Below are 23021 nucleotides of genomic sequence, written 5' to 3' on the forward strand. Positions count from 1 at the left end.
GTAATAAATCCTACCGCGCACAGTTCTGTGTGGGACACGCATCCAGTAAATGTGGTTACGTCTGTAGATTCTGATGTACAAGATCCTATTTCTCCATCTGAAATGTTTTGGCTTATGACGAGGATGATGGGTAATATGTCTTCGGAGTCTATAATGACCACGCCACCAGTAATAATAGTGCCTATGGATGACATACGATGGAACAAAGGTCCAGATGTAATGACGGCCTCGAGTATGACGTTTGTAATAAATCCTACCACGCACAGTTCTGTGTGGGACACGCATCCAGTAGATGTGGTTACGTCTGTAGATTCTGATGTACAAGATCCTATTTCTCCATCTGAATTGTCTTGGTTTATGACGAGGATGATGGGTAATATGTCTTCGGAGTCTATAATGACCACGCCACCAGTAATAATAGTGCCTATGGATGACATACGACGGAACAAAAATCCAGATGTAATGATGGCCGTGAGTATGACGTTTGTAATAAATCCTACCACGCACAGTTCTGTGTGGAACACGCATCCAGTAGATGTGGTTACGTCTGTAGATTCTGATGTACAAGATCCCATTTCTCCATCTGAAATGTTTTGGCTTATGACGAGGATGGTGTGTGATGCGAAGTTTGTGCCTGTGTTTCAGTTGATGCCTTTTCTTGTGTCGGTGCGGTATGTTTAACCGAAGTTTATGATGCTTAATGGTGGTCTTGTGGTAGTGTCCATGGTTCCATGAGAAAACGTGACCATCTTCTCCTTCGTAATTCTTCACCGGTGTCCATTCTAACTCGCCATCATCACCCATGTGATAGTACATCAACTTCCCATGTTTCCAGTGATGTGGTATGGGCCGCCAGTAATTCATATACAATTTCCCATGACGCATTACCATACGTCTATGACTCGCTATAACTCTACCTCCACGGTAGCCCAGTGTGAAATACTTGGCAAACCACGTCTTTACAACACGTGACTTGTAATGGCCATGATACAGATGGAAGAAATGCTTACCAGTTGTATAACTATGAGCCACACGCCATTTTATCTTTCCTTTACCTTTGTGGAAACTATAGTACAAATGACCATGTTTCCAATTAAATTTAATCTTGTGTATGACAACTTTTCCACCTTTCTTTGTAACGTAGTATAAGCGAGCAGGTTGATAGTAAAGATGCAGATGATGTTTTTTGACGCGGTACATTTTCCAGAGGTAGTGGTCTTTACGCCAGTAGTAATAACGACCCATTTTGACAAAGTATAATAAAATGTGCCATCTGCCTCGCCAGTAAAAGTACCACAACTGTCCTTTCTTGCGTACACGAAGTCGCTTCCATCGAGTGTGACGTCCTTTAATTCTATACCAGAAGTAACCTTTGCGCCAGAAAATGAACACGACACGAAAAACAAATCGACCTTTTAGTCCCTTGCCGTTGTACACAGATGCGTGGTAACGATTCCTCATCCAATGGTAATATTTTCCATGTCGAACATAATTGATTATGAATTTCCATCTACCTTTGATATAAAGAAACAGACGATGGTTCCGCCAACGGAATTTTACGCGCCGAAAAATGTAATGATGTTTGCGTACGAATCGATAATAACATACACTTTTTTCCCAAAAGGTCGAAACGGGTCTATATCTATGATGTTGAACGTATCTATTTTTACTCCAATAGTAATTACGACCATGTATTTTGTAATAACGTAGAAAGTACCATCTACCTCTTCGTCCACTATGCCAATAATAGTAAATCCTCTTCCCGCGCCTTCGGAAACGCATCATTTTATTGTGTATCCGTCCGTTGCGTTTATATCGGCAATATAGTCTACGATTTCGGAAATAAAAAATCACATGGAACGTCACATGATGATGTCGTTTTTGATATCGGTATTTGTTGTGGTACCATGAATAATATTTTCCGTTACGCTTGAATGAATGTACCACTCTCCAATAGTGCTTTCGACCAGTGTGCCAATGATAGTACAGCCTTTTTCTACGCCACTTGAATCGAATCCGTTTCGTATAACTCTTTTTATCACATCTGTAATGAACATACAGACGGTGTCTTCTCCAGCTAAACCATACACGGTGGTAAACTATACGATGTCGCTTCTTTTTTCGTTTCTCGTAACCATATTTATTGTGATGCCAAATCACGACTTTTCCCTTATAGTGGAAATTTCTCACAAAATACCATGCGTGGTGACGGCCGCGTCTCCTGTAGCGGTACAGTCGACCGTGTCGCCATCGACTTCTTACAACACGAACTCGTCTGTTATGTCGTGGATGTAAGTACAGCCGTCCATGTTTCCAGGTATACGGTGTGTAAACACTAAACTCGGTGCTACGTAGGCTTATTTGTTCGGATTCTATCGGATATTGGATGCCTACTGTTGCTTCACCGCTGGCAATTCCACTCTTAAGGAATAATGCCGTTAAACATAACAACCCTAATGCCGGCTTCAGACCTATCGCCATTCTAGAAAGAAAAAAGACACGATATATAATAGGCCTGTATAATCAATATGACGCAATGCTTCTCCGAGACACTGAATGCATTGAGAAAGCATGGATTCGAGACCTGTGCCTGTGCCATCATGTTTGTGTCATGTCATGCAGGATCCTCCTTACTCTAATAGACTATAGTACTTCGGATGGGACGTCACCCCGGTGGTCGCGTGTACATCATGGTATACTGATCAGTGCCGTGGCACTAAGGCTACGCCTTCCACATATACTGTAGTTTTTCCTCGCCATGGAACTCGTGGGCTTTTGAACTATTGTTTACGACCGTTTTTTTTTCTATGGACCTTATTTGGCGTACCTTATTTTCTCCCATATTATTATTATAACGTACACCAAGGTTCCGTGTTTCTATGTCACGAAACACTAATGGGTAATTACTATGAAATTGTACATAATAAATGGGTACTTACTTTAGTGGTATGGCCAGACCAGCATTATTTTCCGTTTGTGGAAGTGAGGTACTGTACTCCCGTTGTAGTAACTCGTTTAAATGTTCTTGATCTACTACGACAATTAACCTGGTATCATTTAGGCCGCATACATATCATATATATTTGTTTATAATACACGACCACTTTAGGTCAACTTTTAAAATTTATAAGTACTGTTATTAATTGGTTATATAAATTAATACTAAAACGATTGAGAATATAGAAATATGTAACTAAAAAGTTAGTGTATAAGCATATATGTTTTGACTCTTAGTTTTATTTAACCATTGAGTAAAGCATGATAATATAATTTGTTGTTGATTTTTACAGTTATTGATTAAGTTTTAAAATGTTAAGTAGGCCTATGTACAGTATTTTCATCTTATATGTAGATTTTTCAAAACAGGGACCATATTATGTTCTATCATACATTTTTTCACCCTGCATAAATATGCTTTAAATAAAATATTTGGAATTGCACCATTAGTGAATAATTATTGTTCTAATCTATTTCTGAATTTAAATACAAATGGGTTCATGATAAAGAAATTCGCATCTGCTAAAAATAAGCACGGAGCCCTAAAGACATGAGAAGGCTAAAAATAGATTGTAACTTCAATATTTTATCATTATTAAAATCGTACTATAACGAACGGTTCTGAAAACGTTGTGCCCTATGTGCGTTTAAACATCGTGATCGATTGAAATTACGTGTATATTGTATTCTAAAAACAATGTTGGAAATTAAATAAATTAAGTTAAATATTATAAGTTGAGCAGCGACCTAAGAACTTAGTTATAGTACGTTAATTCATTAAACGTCACCGTATGATTTCTAATAATTTGATTCCTCGGCTCAGTTTTAGCGAATTCTGAGCCCAGGTGCCGACCAACGACATACAACGTACGGCGGTCCTCGCAAATTGAAGGCTCCCGGTCACACGATAATTCCGGTTTAATATAACTAGTGATTAATAATTAGTATTTTGAGAAATAACACTTACAGTGCTTGACCTATTGCAGAAAAAATTGATACGTTTAGCCCACCAAAATCGAAGTAATTTATATATGTACGGGTTAATAATTTAGCGATGTACTGACTAGCGGCTTACATATGTCTATTATTTATATTCCATACATTATTATGTATACGATATTTTTGTATCGTAGCCAGGCATAGGGCCTATTTTACTCGAGCTCCTGTTAGTTCTGTATACAAAATATATAAAACGATATTCGCATTACAGGACAGATCATGTCGGACGGAAGTGTTCTTACTTGTAAATTTGATAAACATGACTCCTTTAAGGTCCTAGTTTATTATTAATATCAAGTATGGTAATATCATTTGCAATGTTTTTTACATGTTAAATATATTAATCATATTCTATGTTAATATAAATGTTCGTTGTAACGCAATGGTGACATCTTTGTATAGTACTGGGAAACGGAGTGGTAAATAAGGTTCCTCTGCGTCATCTTTTGTTTTTAGGATATTTCACATATTAGGCACTAAAAGAACAATTGTTGTTATATTTTAAATATTTCTAGATTTTCCCTATGTTGGATGGTTTTATTGTACCGGTCTATATACAGGGATCAAAACACCCAACATCCCCTCCTCTACCTAGTCAACAGTAAACTCGATAGACAGCAAAAGATCAAGATAGTCAAACGCGACTTTAATTAATTATTTATTTTGAAATGATTACTAAAAGTAGCGCTGCATTACGGAACAGTGCACCCTCTATAGTTCGATAAGTCACTCAATACAATATAATAATTGATCCAAAAGGGAAATTTAATTTTGCTACTAATTAGGCATGGCAACCAATAGAGGTCTTTGTTTCCATGACTCATAATAAACTTTATTTTCAACTTAAGGCACGCTGTAACGTTGAGGGTAGACAGAGTAACACACAGCAGGAATCTTAAACCTTCATTAGAGGTAGAGAAGTGGAACTGTGTAGCTATGTTAGAGAAACTGTGTTATTACTTTACTGGTTGACTTCTAAAATACTCGCTGAATTTAATCAGACGATACTGTGTTGAATTACAATTTGCGCCATGTTTCAGCAAGCGACATGCTGTTTTTGGAATGTTGCTTGATATACTCGGCAGTATATCAACAATGACAATGAACTTAGCAAGTATTCTAACTAATAGTTATAGATGTAGACTTATGTACCAAACTTATACGATATCCAATGCATATTACACTACGGTTATAAGTCATCGTTATTGTCTGCAAGTTAAAAACAACATTAAGGAATATCGTAGGAACATTATGGTTCAAAATGGTTTAACTTTGGATCTCTGTTAGAGTACTAATCAAGTTAAAAGTTTCAGCAAAGGTAAGGATTGATATTAAGTAAAAGTATCGTCTACCTATAATTAATTCAGCCTTTATTTATTCTACAAAAAAAGGATAACATATAAATGAAGACGCGAATTCGCTTTGTGTTTAAGAAGTTTTAAAGTTTCTTTTATATGTTTGTATAAAATAATCAGATATATTCAATATAATCAATCACTGTACTTTGTTTATCTCTATTTCATACTTCTTTATTTTCAACGTTGGTTTTGTGTCTATGATATTTTATTCGGACCTCAATGGAAACTAATTCTTTTTTTGCAGGTATAATTGGGTTGTACTGAATTCATAATCAAATGTTTTTCCTTTGTTTTTTCTCTGATGTTTTTCATTATACTTTTATGTATGATATTCATGATGTATGGATTCGAAATAAAAACAAAACAATATGATAACATAGAAATAGAATAGACTTTAACGTTGTTTTTGGCATAACCCTTGACCGGTTGTTTCGAATAAATGAAACATGACATCTTTAAAATGCTGATTCATGGTCAGACAGAATTCCGGCCACATTTGTCGTTAGTCTGTTATCAATATTGTCCGACCTAATGAGGTTGAACTTTCATTTTTATGGAGGCATGCATCGAAAAAATGAGTTGGGTAAGAAATCATAAAGCCGTTTGGGGCGCTGATTTACCTTATGGTTTATGTTGTAAATCTTCCCAGCGTATTTCTAAAGTGATATTATTACTTTACACCCTCCCCTCTGAATTCATCGCATAGACTTTATCAGTTTTAAATAACTTTATTTCAAACTGATGACATGTGTCTCAAGTTTTGCATAAATTATTGTTTCCAAAATTCCAGAAAAGCATCATGGGAAATCTACACATCACGCACAATCCACCAACGGGCAAGTGGAATGTTGGTATTGGATGTAGTGTCTTTTCATTTTGTGAAGTAAACAGTAATTGTACTTATAGCGTAAGTAATCTAAATAGTCTAAATGTTTATATTATGCTTTTGCTTATAATATACAACTGAAGTATCAATGAGCAATCTGTTATACTACGATATTCACATTACAGTACAGATCATGTCGGAGTGTTTTTAAGGACTTATAAATTGAATAAACATGACTCCTTTAAGTGTGGCAATGGCATTTCTAATGTTTTCTTTACATATTAAATATTAATCATACGCTATTTTAATCTAAATATTCATATGTTACGCAAAGGTGACAGCTTTAACGCTCATGTACAAAATCCGAATGGAAGGTCTCCTCATAGGTTTATACATCTAATGATGTGTTCCTATATTTTCAGAATATGAGAAAGGTTCTAACATGGAGGAAAGTATCGTTGTTTTGCTTGTTTTTTCTTCTAACCTACGTGTTTGTTATTACAGATCTCGGTAGGTATAACTATGATCCTGTTCATACTTATTTATTTACCCGGGTAAACTAACCTAACCGGCTAATGTTAGCGATTTGGCCCATAAGACAAATTACCCGGGTAACTAACCTAACCGGCTAATGTTAGCGATGTGGCCCATGATACTAACTTACCCGGGTAGCTAACCTAACCGGCTAATGTTAGCGATTTGGCCCATGAGACTAACTTACCCGGGTAACTAACCTAACCGGGTAACTAACCTAACCGGTTAATGTTACCGATTTAGCCCATGAGACTAACTTACATGGGTAACTAACCTAACCTGGGTAACTAACCTAACCTGGGTAACTAACCTAACCGGCTACTGTAGGTATAACTATGATCCTGTTCATATTATTTATTTACCCGGGTAAACTAACCTAACCGGCTAATGTTAGCGATTTGGCCCATAAGACAAATTACCCGGGTAACTAACTTAAGCGGCTAATGTTACTGATTTGGCCCATGAGACTAACTTACCCGGGTAACTAACCTAACCGGGTAACTAAACTTACCGGCTAATGTTACTGATTTGGCCCATGAGACTAACTTACCCGGGTAACTAACCTAACCGGGTAACTAAACATACTGAACGGGCCCTATAGATGTTTGATGACATTTACTGAAAAAAACCTTGTAGACTACATTGATAAGACACCATTTTATAGTTAATTAACGGTTCCTCATGTAAATAAACCGAACTTGATGATGAATATGAGGTGGTTCAGATTCAATCAGCACTCACCTTTCTTAAATTTGGAATACTCCATTGATTGCACACCGTATTGCCTTTCGTGTAGTATTTTTAACATACAACAATACACGCGGGTTATTTTGTAGCCTACAAATATTTCTTAATCGCTTGTTTTTTCTCTTTTTCGAAACAGATAATTACAAACATGTCCAACAATATAAATACGATGGGACAGAAAAAAGAAGAAAACAACACAGTTCCAGGCCCCTTGGAAATGGAATTCCAAAGGTAAATAATTACCTCATAGTTTAACATTTTTGATTAGTTCTGACGAATAAAAATGATGATCGAAATATTGTAAACAATATATATATATATGTATTATTTTTTGCAGTTGATAGATGTGAAAAAACAAGCCGAGCAGCAATCGAAAAGGAAAGAATTTATACATAATCAGTGTCTACAATCTCCACAACAGTCTATCGAGAGCATACAGGACACAATAGGGAGTCATGTGATGATAAACGACAAATATAAACTCATGTTCTGTTACATTCCAAAAATTGGCTGTACAACATGGAAACGAATATTCTTAGTATTGAGCGGGTTTCTTAACAGCACATTAGACTTGAAACCTGGAGAAGTTAAGGCAGCATTCCCTAATATTACAACTCTGAAACAGCTACCGGCCAAAGAAGCACTTGAAAAACTAAACACGTATACAAAGATTACATTCGTTCGGCACCCATTCTCACGGGTTTTATCCGCCTTCAGAAGCAAACTTAGACCCGGACTTAAATTTGATTATACGAAACAATGGCGGGATAACTTAGGCCAGTATATTATGAATCAATACAGATCAAAGGAAAATATAACTGATAATTACGACTTGTCGTTTTCGGAGTTTGTACGATATCTTGGAGACAACGCACAGAGACATCACCGCTATTTTAACAACAATCATTTTTACAGTCAGTACAAAACGTGTCTACCTTGTCATGTTAATTATGATTACATCGGCACTATGGAAACGTTTAAAGATGATGCGGAATACATGTTGAATACATTAGTGCGAGATCGCTTTGTAGAATTGCCAATAGTGTCGGGTACAAATAGTTCATCTTTACGGTTACAGGGGGACTATTATTTTAAAGTTCCGTTAGACTATTTGGAATTACTGTACAAGCGCTACAGAGATGATTTCAAAATGTTTGGATATTCTCCAAATGGGTTTTTGTGAATTATTTCATAAATATTTAATTTATTTAAAAAATCAATAGAAAAATAATAAAATGTATTTATAAAATCAAGTTGTTGTGCAGTTTCTCTTGTATATTATAAAAGAATATGAATTGTATAATTGAATAAGAATTTGAATTATTAATAACCTTTAAGCCTAGACCAACAAAAAATTTCAATGGGAAATTTGACAGCTGACGTTATCATTATTGTTTATTTATTACCTCCGCCAAGGAGGTTATGTTTTCATCCCTGTATGTTTGTGTGTATGTTTGTGTGTGTGTTTGTGTGTTTGTGTGTGTGTCTGTGAACAGCCTGGAGGCCACAGTTTTTATCCGATTCTAACCAAATTTGGACACAATGATCTATGCCCAAAAAGCTCGGACGAGTTCGAATTTGAGGGGGAAAGGTCATAGGTCGAGGTCACAACTAACAAAAAACTATTTTACTGTCTAGAGACCACAGTTTTGATCCGATTCTCACCAAACTTAGCCACAATGATCAATGACACATCATATAATTGTGGTTACATTTTGAAGGGTCAGGGTCAAAGATCAAGGTCCACCAAAAAAAAAAAAATAAAAAATAAAAAAATAATTAAAAAAAAAAAACCCTCAGTGGGGCTTGAACCAGCGACCTCAACTGTGAGAGGCTGGATACATAACCATTACACCACACTGTCATCCACAACTTTGTAGTGTGCAGTTAACATATTTACACTTAGAACTAATAAAAAAAATGTTAAAAAAAAATATTCAGGGGGCATTTTATGTAGAGGAATTTTACAGTAGGCGGAGGTTTGTACTCTCGGAGTACCCTCTAGTTTATTTTATTTTAACACAGTGATTTAATTAATTATGCAAAAAAATTAATAGCTTATATTTTAATTCGGGTTAGCCTTCATAATGAAAAGACATCGCATACATTATAAACTGAAACTCTGTATAGGCTACTGTACACCTGTGAGCGAATGAAATATTATTATAACGAATTACATGTACTAGATGGCACGCTCGCTTCGCTCGCGTACCATCTAGGGGTGCTCACAGATGGTTCTCGAATACAGTAGAATCCACGGACGGGGACTTTTTTGGGACACTAAACAAAAACGGAAGTGTCCCCCTAATTGGGGTATTCAGAAATAGAGACAACAAAACCAATACTGGATTCCATAAAGGACAATTAATTTATGTGGATTAAAGAAATTAGGGAGAAATGGAAATGTATGTACGGGAATTGGGCGGCACGTGGTGGTGGTGATGGAACCGCAGTAATAAAGTTGATTGTATTTATATATTATAAGAACCAAACTAAATAAATAGACCTAGACATTCTGCGAAATGGAAATCGGAAATGCAAGCTCCTATTCAGTGAAAAATTAAACTGTAGTCTACCTAAATATTTAGGGCAAATCATCGGTTGTGGTGTTGAAATTCCTGTAAACATTTGTGTGAACCAAACTGGGTCGAATTTCTGTCATGAGTACTGATTTGTTGGCCTGTGATTTATGACGCCTAAGGGATCTATCTAGACTTATTTTTTAGAATAATGTACGTACCTGTCAGATACAATTGTCTTGTGTCGTATAATAAATAAGTACTGTAATAGTTACTGAAGTTACTATTACAATCTCGTCAATGAAAACACGAAAATGTATATGCACTTACTTATGAAAACGTATACAGTATTATACTCAGTTATTGAAACAGTAGGTTTAAAAAAGTTTCGTTTGTCTGTAAAATGATGTAATCAAGCTGTTTACATGAGTCTTAATTTATAAGCACATCAAACTTACATAGAAAGTAGGGTATCATAAATTTGGCCTTAGCACTCGGGGGAGTGGCTAAGATGAAGTCCGTGGGACTACTAAATATAAATTGTAATGAACCTCGAGGGACATAAATAGGAATATTTCATGTTTCATTATCAATGTATAATAAATGGAAACTGTTTACCGATTCAAATAATAGAAATTGGTTTTTAACATTTTCCGAACCTATTGCAAGTTTATTCTCAAAGGGCCCATATATTTACCTACCGTATGTGTTAAACCAAGGGCTCATAAATTTACCTACAGTACTTGTGTTAAACCAAACTCTGGCAGACTGAGAGATTGGGATGTTCCATTCATCGCAAATCAATACATTTGTATAATCGTATATTAAATCTATCAAAATAGTATTTTTTAAAGAAAATCGGCCTGTCTTCAACATTATGATGGTGTACTCTAGCTGTTCAACCGGTTTTCAGCTATTAAAAACAATTATCGTAGAAGGAGATAGAAAAATTCGAAGCCTCCTCGCATTTTTTTGGCGGGTATTTTTCAAGATGGACATCCATTAGACAGTGTATACCACGATCGGAAAACACCCCTATTTGGGGCAAATCGTTGAACCTAAATTCGTTTTAATCGTCAATAACTAATTATCTAACTCAATTTAATTAGTAAACAGGGTTACATCAGGCGGTTAAAATCAGTACCGAAAGTACGAACCAACTTTACATACCATCGAGTGAAAATTCTAGAAGTAAGGCGCGATTTACCGAATTTTGCCCTTACGTAAATTTATATATAGATACTAGTAACTGTACACCAGTAAAATAATAAGATCTAACGGTGTGATTGAGATCTAAACGATAGGTACAGTGCCTAGGGTGATGTACTTTAAAATACTCGCCCCACCACCACAATGATATTGATACACACTGGTCTGAACGTATCCCCCATGCGTCTTTTGTGTTGTTTACTGCTGAATCTGCCGCGCATTTATGCCTCGATACGTCAACACCCAACTTGAAGATGTGTTTGTCTAGGCGGGCTAATGAATTCGTCTAGGCCATGACAGACAAGACATTTCACTGATGAAACGTATTCTCAAGTGTAAATGAATGTCTTATATTCTATAGAGGCATCACGACATAACAAGATTATTTAATTATACTCTTTAACAATTCCCCCTTTTGTTTCAATTTGAAAACAGACTAAATTGAATTAATATGTTTCAAACTTTGGTCAATTTAGAGAAAGGAAACACATTTGCTATTAATATAACGTATGAAGTTATAATCTAAACCATGAGGTGGCTAAAGGCATAAACAAGGTAGTTGATATTCGCAAACGCATACACAATCAACACAACCAATTTAGCAGAATGTGAACAATGTGTGTCTAATACGGCATAGATCTATATTGTTTTGAAATGCACATTATTACTTGCGCATGATAAATAGAAAAACAGGTAGGAGCTAGCCTACACTGTATGTAAACATGACTGAATATTATTTGGATCAGCTGTAGTCTAAGTAGTAATATAGAACGAGAAAGGGTTTTTAAGAATCTGTGGTCAAATAATTTTTATCCAATTGGATCACATGATTTTATCCGGATCACAGAATGTTAGTCGGATCACACAATGTTTGACCGGATCACATAATGTTTATCAGGATCACATAATGTTTATCCGGATCACAGAATGTTAGTCGGATCACGCAATGTTTGACCGGGTCACATAAAGTTCATTCGGATCACATAATGCTTATCCAGATAACATAAATGTTAGAGTTATAATGTAATGTTAGTTATCTGAATCACAAAATCTTCACCCAGATCAATAATGTTCATCCGGGTCATCTAATTCTTATCCAAATCACACAATATTCATCCGAGTCACTTAATGCTAATCAGTCACTTAATGTTAGTTGGGGTTACCTAATGTTTATCCAGATCACATAACGTTCATCCGGGTCACTTAATGTTAGTCAGAGTCACATAATGTTAGTTGGGTCACATAATATTTATCTAAATCATAATGTTCACCCAGATCATATGTTTATCCGGAAAACATAATGTTCACCCGATCATATGTTTTATTCGGATCACATAATGTTTATTACTCATATAAATAATGTTTGTCCGGGTCACATAATGTTCATCCCGGTCACACAATGTTTATTCGTGGCACATATTTTTCATCAGGATCAATATGGTCAATGGTTTATTAAGACAAGTATATAACATACATGCTCACAATTGATAAAAACAAATTCACGAAAATAATTTTATTTTTATATGTTATAATTTTATTTTCATATGTTGTAATTAATAGATGATTGAATACCACAAAACACTATGATTTGTCACGTTCCTCATACAAATTAATTTAAACGAAACAAAGTGAAATACAGTAGGCGGGCATGCGATAACGTGTCAATTACGGTGACTTCCGAACTCCACGCTTTTGATTTCTAAGGTTAGCCTCATGCATGCTAAAAATAATATAACTAAACGGTCATGGATAAATTGAAGCAAACAGATACCTGGACGTGTTAAAATTGGTTTTAGCCCATGCAGAGATGTTTGTTTTTGTTGTACGAGAATATTGGTTGCGGGATTTAGTATAAGTAGTCCTACTGGGCAAAAAGAATCACATTCACCGGTTAATAGCTGCGTACGGTATAAGATCTCAACAATTTTCACTAGAATTTATTTATAGTTTCTTATTTTTAAGATCGTACGTGAACTTTGTATCTAACTAACTAACTGTCTATAAAAGACTGAGCATAGACTAGCTTGCATAGAAATAATCGGTAAGTTTTATTTTACTAATTCGAAACAAAAATAACATCCCTCACGTATGCCTACGTCATGTAAAGAAGCCAGGGGAACTAATGTCATTTCAAGATTGTCACCACTGAGAAGATGATTCATGCAAGATTCGCACGGTAAACATAGGCTATTATGACGCTCAATCTTCAAATTACGTACAACTATGGACTGTTATGAGGTGCATAATATTACAGGATAGATAACAATAATTTAGTTTATCCTTAACAAGGCAATATTATAGCATAATTATTGAATTTTAAAAAGTTGATATTTTGCCCATTTTTCGAAAGAATTTTCCTGTACTAAAGTACAGGAAAATTATTCGAAAAATTTCGACCTATTTATTTTTTGCCAAAACTAGATACTATGGCTGTATTAGATAATGATAACACAATATTAAATGTAGACTCATTTCAGGCATTAGCCCGTGGAGTAGAAAAAGTCGTGAGTTACAACCCTGACACAGGTCAAGATTCAACCCTGGACATTGTGACCGGAAAGGCACGTTAATCACCAAGCTCCGCTACAAAATAATCATCACTGTCAAATGCTAATTGAATATTAAATACAGGAAAATCTAAGATAGAATGCTGACCTAAACACGTGCGAAATATTAAGTTCTTGCTTGGTTGACAAACAGAATATTTGATGTGGGCGCGTGACACTTGACCAATCACAGGCACATACAAGAATCGCGTAACAACAAAGGGGACCTCTTGATGAGTGACAGTGGCCGTGTGTATACTAGTACACCGGGGCAACCCCCTACTCGTCTCGAAAGATGTATTAGGTTCTTTAAAGTGCAAATGAGACAGATGTGTACACTGGACCTACGGTTTATAGTCCTCATCCGAGAAGACTCGTTCTACCACCAGAACCATGGTGCGAGTGAGACTCGAACCCTTGCCGATGTTAATATTATATATATTAACATTTAGTTTAGAATTAATGTTCTTTGCCTGATTTGTTTATATATATAAAAGTATCTCTTTGGAGATTCCGCCTCGTGAATAAAAATACTGTAAGATGAGGGCGTATCAATTTGATCTCTGGTGCGCGTGCGTACAACTGAGGACTAGTGCTGTTCCGCCGTACCACGCCGAGAATGTTAAAGAGTCGCTATCCAATCGAGTTCGAACAATACCATGAAAGCCCCAGTGGTCTAATGGTTAGGACATCTGCATATCAAGCAGGCGGTCCGAGTTCGAGTCTCGGTTGGGGGGACTTTTTCTCATTCTCACAGATTTCCTCATCTTTATCGTTTCAAATTAATTAATTAAATTTCAGTATATCACCGGGCGGTTTAGAATTAATGTTCTTTGCCTGATTTGTTTATATATATATATATGTTAACTTAACCGCTTGGCCACTTGCCGCTCTTGATCAACCTTTATACCTACTCTAGGCCTATATGATATTTGTATTTGATTGTTACTTTCTGTTGTTTCTAGAGGCTATAGTGTTTCTGTACTCCTGCTAGATAACCTAACTAGGCCTTAATTTAGTTTGAAAGTACCGTATGGACGTTTTCTAATCATAGAACTATTTATTGACTATGTTTTAATGAATCATGACAGTTGGCCCAAGAAACTTATATTCAACATGCAATACAATGGGAATTTCATTTCCTTGACACTTTAAGATTAATTTCCAAGTCCCTATAGTTCAAATATCAAAATAGGCAATTTCATAGTAGTAAAACGGTTAGAAGCATGCACTGCTGAGATTAGTAAATGGATGGGCTCCAACTTCCTCAAGCTAAATGATAAAAAGACCGAGGTGATCCTATTTGGTTCTGTTCAGCAGAGAAAAAAGATCCGGTTTGATGGCCTACATATTGGTGGCGTACTAGTCAATCCATCATCAGAAGTTCGTAACCTTGGTGTACAACTTGATTGTAAAATGACCATGGAATCACATATCAACAAAATCTGCCGATCTGCTATTTTCCATTTATGTAACATCGCCAAGATCAGACGTCACTTGAACCATTGTGCAACAGAGCAGATTGTACATGCTTTTGTTACCAGTCGGCTTGATATGGGAAATTCCCTGCTGTATGGTCTGCCAAAGAAGCAGTTGCGGACTCTCCAGAAGGTGCAAAATTGGGCAGCTCGCTTGGTGATGTGTGCCAAGAAGTATGATCACGTCACACCATTGTTCAAAGAGTTAAATTGGCTACCCATGGAGTCACGTGTTAAATTTAAGATCCTGCTGCTGGTGTTCCGATGCCTAAATAGTTGCGCTCCAAAATATCTCTCAGAATTGTTGACAGTCAAGAAGGGAAAGCGAGAACTAAGATCTAGTCATCAGGTGCTACTGGACATTCCAAGGAGCAAACATAGTTGGGGAGATCGGACTTTCAGTGTTGCTGGACCTAGGCTCTGGAACCACCTACCCTTGAACATTAAACACACATCATTATTGAGTCACTTTAAGTCACTACTCAAAACTCACCTTTTCTGATTTTTTTACAGCGCCATGAGCAATGAATGTTGGAATGGCGCTATATAAATCGAACGATTGATTGATTGATTGAAAAGAGTTTCATTATGCTCTGTATTATTAAGTTTTCTTTTGCTACATCGCCCTCTACGGTAGGATATACACATCAATCAACGACGCAGGTATAAAAAAAACTTCAGAAGAAATAATACTAAACCAGGTTATAAATGGCATGGTCGTACAAAGTATATAAATAATGCAAGATTTTTAAAGGTGATTTATGGTAATTCGTCCATAAAATAAATTGATATCATTGGAGTGACTTTTTGTATACTTTATTTTTTTTAATAGTTACTTTGGTCGGCATCAATTACCGCTGACGACTAGGTCATACTCACGCATGTGCAGTATGTTCTATCCATCATGAACGCCAATGTGGCAAATAAAATCTGCACAAAACATAAATAAAAAAGCACAGTTCTGGTTGTTACTTATGGCTTAATTGATATTCTTTATTGGCATGTGGCACAATTATTATCAAAATTACCTAGTACCAAAGTAATTAGAAGTAGGCCTAATTCATCTTTTAAGCATTACTTTTTTTTATTTCCTATTTTAAGGCCTATAGATTTTATACAATTTCTATCTTCTATATTCACTAAAACAGTAATATTTCTCATTTATAGAAGAAGGGTTAATCAGAGATCACGTTGATTTCCCGAGGACAGTGTTTTATGATATTAATCATCTTTACGTTTAGTTGAATACTAGGAAAATGTGGGTGCCACAAAGGATATGTAAATATTGCTATAGGGCCTAACGCAGTTAATAAACAAAAACAGTCTTTGCAAATATAACGTTTGGTTCTTCTTCGTCGTCTTCTGTGAGATAGGCGTTATGCATAATCGAATAAAGTATTATATAATGTATCTAGTGGTAAATTACAGCGGTCATGTAAATCATAAACGTTTAGTTTTTCCATTTTTGTTTTAAAACTGTTGCACAAAATTGCCATCGCATGCATGTATAAGCTTACATAGCAGTTTTCTATTATATGGGGATCTAAACAAGTAGTTTCGAGATTGTGATTTGAATTGGCATTTACTAGTCATCTTGTCCAAACGATATGCACAGGGCCGCCTTGGGAGATGTTAAGTAATTGTTTTCCTGCTGAATAATATTTGGAAACTCTTGGAAAATCTCCATGTCACACATCACATGCATTCTCTATAGCGTCGCCAATGTTAATTATTTTGTTTCCAAATCACCTACATTCAGACTCGTCCGTATCCTCCATCAGTGTAAGCTTTTCTCCATCTACTGGTCTCATAGAGGGTGGTGTATACCCTCTTAAATATCTACAATTCCTAACATCATTCCAAATTTTGTCTTCTACTGACTGTTTCGCTTTTTCCAACATTTTCTCCTCATCGAGATGTAATTTCAAAGGTATTGATAGATTTCCATAGTGCAACGATCGCCTCAATTCACGACTTATGTTCAACTGCTCCTGGAATTTAGCAGGATCTACCGAACTGATAGATTTTCTTCTCCTTCGAAAAGGAATACCTTTGTCCGGTTCCATTGGCGGTGGTCGTGGAGTTCCCTCGCATATATTATCAGCAATATAGGAAATGCTATGTCGTCGTCGGGCACTTTGAATACGTTGAAGGTTTTTTATTATACTGTCATTATTATCAGGCTTGCTGTTACTGCAAGTAGTATTGTTATTATTTTCAATTTTATTATCCTTTGGTTTGTTTGGTTGCCGAGTAGAAAGAATGGTGCGTGAATGTTTGTCAGCGCACGGTTCACGCTTTACTGGTTTCAATTTGTTTACTTTCAACTCGTTTCCTTTTTTCTTTTTAATCTTTTTCTTTTTTCGTACTTTAGTATTTTGTAGGGTTGTATCTTCCTCTTGTTTGTCCTGTTCATTTGTACTGTTACTATCCGTTTTTGTTTCCGTTACGCTATCTTCTGTTTGATCCGCGTCAGAATCATCGTCTTCTGTTTCGTCATCAGAAACATTATCTTCCTGAACAGGAGACATGATGTTGATTTTCTGCCATCGTTTTATTGCTCCACTTGTGTTATATATCTCTGCTTCTGCTTCTGTATATGTCTCATGTTCTTCCCAAGGAGCCAATCTACTACGAGTCTCAGTATTTGAATCAGTCTGTAAATCAGCAACGGTTGAATCTTCCATTTTTTGTTTGACAACAAACATTGAAGATGATGTTGATTGAACAGTATTTTCATCCCGATGTTTAAAAGCGTACAGAGCAGAAACACTGCTTCTTCTCTGTAATCTCGCTGATTTATCTACAAGATTAACATCGTCTATGTTAATTTGTTTTCTTTGTGAAGACATGTATCTAAACGAATCAACCGCATGCTTGGGCTGAGCAAGACGTGTGAAAGCACAAGAACTTTCATCACCATAACTTTTAGATAACTTTAATTTGCTTATTTGAGTATCGTTATGATCTTTAGAAAATAGCATTGACGCGGGAAGAGAATGCCGTCTGCCCATGCGCGGTCCGCTCGACTTTGATCGTAGCGGTAGCATCGCGTTATCGTTTTGTACATCAGGTCGAAGGAGTAAGTTCGACTGAGTCTGCCGGACTTTATCCTGTTTTACGTCTTTAATGTCTAATAATGATTTCCGTATAATATCTTTCTCCATATCAATATTCTTCTGTATCTGCGTCTGGTTATAATCCAGTCTTTTAATTTCCTTTTTTAAGAAGTTTTCAGAGGCTTTGATCTGTGGAAGACTAGCGCACAAGGTGGGCTTGTGAAACATACCGTACACGCATCTGTTAAAATTCCGTATAAAAAATGGTTCACTTTGGTGTTTTCTCACACACTCAATACTATTATAGTATTTGTTTTAAATCGTTTTATACATAATTTCTAGTTACAGATAAAAACTAAGCTCACATTCAAATCTTTTCAGGTCGCTTATCCAAAGTTTCTTAAGGACGAAACAAATTAAACTTGTTTCCAGTTTACTTTCTTTAGGTTTTGGTTCACTTTGAAACTGCAACTTGAATACCAATATTTCCTGCAGTTCACTTTGCCAAGTTGTGTTGGTTAAAAAAACAAATTCTTTCAGTTAACTTTCCAAAGTTGTCCAAAACATAATAAACTTATATTAACATTTGTCCAGTTCATTTCAAAAGTAAATCAGTAAATCTATAACAAATATACTTTTATGAAATACATTCAGGTGAAAAAGAAACGAGTATTAGTATTATACTCTTTCCAGTCGATCTTGGTTAAAACAAAGTAATTCTATAACAAATACTTTCCAGGCCGCTTTTCCAAAGTAAAAATACACACTTATATTACAATCTTGTCTAGTCGCTTTCAAAAAGTTTTCACAATAGTAAAACTAAACCGTATTTAAACAAATCCTGATCACCGTATTACTACAGTTTTCTTGGTTAAAAACTAAACTTTATCAAAATGACTAGTTGTAGAAACATGATATCAACGAACTACAAATGTATTATCCTTTTTACTAAATATATAAGAACATTATTCACGTTTGCAGTTGATGGAAGAACGCCAAGGTAGGAAAATTGTGAGTAGAATGTAAAGAAGGAGGAGGAGCGTAAAATATAGGTTATACAGTAGAACCATGGCGACCATCTGTCAATTCATCGACCAATAAGATTTAAACACTCTAATGTTCGATTAGCCGGATTACGTAGGCTTACTCGGTCACATCTCATTCTGTTACCCACTAATTGGCCTCTATTATGCAACAATCACATAATGGAATCTAGACCGAATAACAACACCTTATTGTAAATCACTCATTAAGATAATAGGCAAACTACTGAGCATTTGAATTCGCGGAGTTCAAACTATTTGTTCGAAAAAAAGGTTTATTTCAAATGATGAATGAAAATGCATTATAACAACATTCCATGGAAATTTATGTGACATAGGAGAGGAGCAAACATTGGGATTGTATGAAATATGTGTTAAAATAACAATCAAAAGATACAAAAACGGAATATTACGATGAACAAAAGATAGAAGTATGTATAAAAAATTGAATTGAAAAAACTGAATAAATAAAGGTGGTGGTTAACCATGAAAGATAAAAAAAATATTGGGATTGTAGTGCGTTATGAGGGACAACATTGGCTCATATTCGATTTGAAAAACCAAGGTATCCTGGACTTGTGGTAAAAGACATTTTACTACACCAATGCATTCAACTCGACTAATTGACATTATTCACAACGTAATATATTTTAAATATTAAAAAATGTTTTTCACTTCTTGACTCTTTAAAAAAAAAGTTGTCAGAATTGGTTTGATTGATCGCTAATATAAGATGAAAAATTCCCGTTGGCAGTCTAAACGACTTAATTAGTTTTCTTTAATTTATTTATAACAACAACGGACAATAAGTACATAACAATTAAACTAACAAAGGATGATCCACTAACAAAGAACAGACAATAGTTTATTATTTACCACAGTCATTAGGGTATCTTCAATAGTTGGACTTCTATCAAGGATTCTGTGACGTCACTATTTTTTATGTTCAATGCCGTTGGTTAAGCTAACATAGTAAGTATGTTTAGACCTAAGGCCCGAAGAACAATATATAACAATGTTATGCGTTGTCTAAGAGAACTAACCTTTGGCATAGACTGTATACGATTGCAGCTAACACATACTAGGCCTGTCTATCATGACAGACATGTTATTGGGGTGATGTACGAATGGGAAGCGGGTAGGTGGGAATTACTAAACAGGGAAAGGATTCGGAACATTTAGGCTTCAAAAGTTCATAAAGGGCTGGGGGATTTTTAAATAGCTCCTTACCCCATTGTATTAACGTAGGCCCCACGTTATTGTGTACATTTTGATGTTGGTGTGTATGTGTTGGGGGAGGGGGCGTAAGTTCAGCTAAATCCTAAAAAATGATATAGTAGGTATAATATTTTATAATGGCCAGTTACATCAACCACACGACACACATCTGTCATCATGTCATAAGTAAAAACGACCAACGCATCGAACATAAAAATGTGCCATAAAGTATCCCGTCAGTGTATCAATCATACGACACTACCCATCTGAAATTAAAGACCATCGATAAAAATGTCCTCTAATGTGCGACCACTTCTCTGTGGCAACATTTAAGAACAAATTATCCATGTACATGATGCACGATATGCCAGACTAGACTGTTTATAGTATATATACTTTCTTATAGTTTCATTTATGCTATTATTTCTTATAAAAACAGACTATTGCGACTACTGAGTAATTTCACCGTAGTTCATAGTTTTAATAAATGAGGTTTTTCAACAACAAAAAATACAGGTGCTTACAATACAGTAATTGGGGAAAACCCGTAACGATTGGCTACACGGTATTGTAGATAGTAGGCCTAATACATTTCAATTAATTCATAATTCAACAATTATCGCAGAGATTGATTGCACGCATCATGATAATGATAGGTATGGAAGGTACCAATGGCGGGTCCATATTTAGAGGGTTTCATCGTAAAGTACTGAACTTATAACTTGTTAGATCTTTCGCATTGTATTTGCCGAACACTTCGAATCCGCCTATGGGGCACGACATAAATATCCGGAATAAAAAAAACAGGGTCCTATTCTCCACAGAGAGAAAAGGGATTAAACTAACTAAAAACACCGAACGGGAGACAACAACAATATACATTAAACATGTATTGTCCCCCAAACATTAATAAAATCAGATTTAAACAGGCCACTTTGCAGTTTTAATAAAGTTACTCACTTCTGTAAAAAAAAAAAATTATTTCACTTATAAAAGAGACAAAAGAAACGTTTATTTTTAAAAACCACTGTCTGACAGACAATATAAGTATTGTTTTACTTTAAATTACATTTTTTCAGGTATATTTTTTTTTCAATCTATTTTTTGGTAAAAATGAATAACTATTATGTGACCCTAAAATGGCATATTAAAAAAATGTGTTATATAATATTTTTTTTTGGGGGGGGGGGAAATATATCATTAAATGCCATAAATTGAATCTATTAAGTCTTCGGCCCATACATTTTTGCGCACCGTGCATTATCATATCAAAGTAACAATTTAATTTTGATAACATGATTTAAACTTCTTTTAATTCTTTCACATCAGGCGCGTTATAAAAATAAATTTTATAAATCAAATTACGAAAGATTTGAATCAGATTTATGAACTATTCCTCGGTGAATTAAAAAAAAATGTATCTAGGTCAAAAAGAAATATTGAGGTAGGATCTATCATCACGTCATAGTATTAACATTAGGTGAGAGATCATTTCCATTTTTAGCAACAACACACTTTGGAATTTCAACAAGCACATGGGATGCAATTGGTCTCATTTAGGGTAAACTTATGATTGACTTTCATGTCAAGAACCCGATTTCCATATACAACGTTCCTTAATTGTTTGCAAGTCATGGGTCTTCTCGCATAAAGTTGAAATCAAATTAATATCATGTTTACCTTAAAATATATTTACCTGCTCGATAGTTATTACTGTGAAAACTCATTTTGAGCAGAACTCCCGTTGGTGAAAAGAGGAGGTGGGGAAAAGAGGAGGTGGGGAAAAGAGGAGGTGGCGAAAAGAGGAGGTGGGGAAAACTACCAGGCCGTAGCCCAATTATAGTTAGAGAAACCAGTCCGAGCATCACTTGCCCTGTTCTAGTGAAATCCGAGAGAAGCGATGTTATTTTCTACACTTATACTCGATACCTTTCGTGGGGATTTTTTGAAATTTAGAAAATGATAACTGAACGTTTACAAAAAATCACCAAAATAGGCATTATGGGGTTTGCCGTTTAACATATATCAAACAGATGAATTCGAATCTTACACGATTCATTCGCATGGTAGTTGTATAGCATTTGTACTGCCTAAATAACCTTTATCCCAATACCGGTACATTCGGAAGTCAAAGGATTGCAATAGTGTTTCTGGGGCAAACATCATCATTCACATTCAAGCAAATAAATAATACGACTGACACCGGTAGTGAGGATCACTGATGATAGCAATAAAATGTATCTTGGAAACAGATGACATTAGCTTAATCCTATTGTTCCACAAACATTCGCTTGTGCTACATATTGCATTATATTATATGTATGTATTATAAACACCACGGGCACAAAACAAATTCTAAACCGCCCCAACCGAGATTCGAACCAGGAACCTTCTGCTTGATATGCAGATGTCCTGATAATTAGACCATTGGGACTTTCATGGTATTGAAAAATGTAATAGAAATAAATACAGTAGAACTTTGGTAGTG

The 23021-nt window shown here is 35.5% G+C and overlaps 2 protein-coding genes across 2 annotated transcripts; both read left to right on the plus strand.

The window, feature by feature from the left end:
* The first annotated feature begins 4896 nt into the window (after window positions 1-4896).
* On the plus strand, window positions 4897-8714 carry LOC140040325 (carbohydrate sulfotransferase 11-like). The gene is made up of 5 exons (XM_072086184.1): window positions 4897-5314; window positions 6145-6261; window positions 6603-6690; window positions 7598-7692; window positions 7799-8714. The coding sequence occupies exons 2-5, from the start codon at window positions 6154-6156 to the stop codon at window positions 8642-8644; spliced, it is 1137 nt and encodes a 378-aa protein (XP_071942285.1). The 5' UTR covers window positions 4897-5314; window positions 6145-6153; the 3' UTR covers window positions 8645-8714.
* A 4901-nt stretch (window positions 8715-13615) lies between these two features.
* On the plus strand, window positions 13616-16081 carry LOC140039256 (uncharacterized). Its single transcript, XM_072084860.1, has 3 exons — window positions 13616-13754; window positions 14931-15562; window positions 16046-16081. Exons 1-3 carry the CDS (start codon window positions 13616-13618, stop codon window positions 16079-16081), a joined length of 807 nt encoding a protein of 268 aa, XP_071940961.1.
* Window positions 16082-23021: the final 6940 nt, after the last annotated feature.

This window comes from Antedon mediterranea, chromosome 2 (assembly GCF_964355755.1).
Source record: "Antedon mediterranea chromosome 2, ecAntMedi1.1, whole genome shotgun sequence".
NCBI classification, from domain to species: domain Eukaryota; kingdom Metazoa; phylum Echinodermata; class Crinoidea; order Comatulida; family Antedonidae; genus Antedon; species Antedon mediterranea.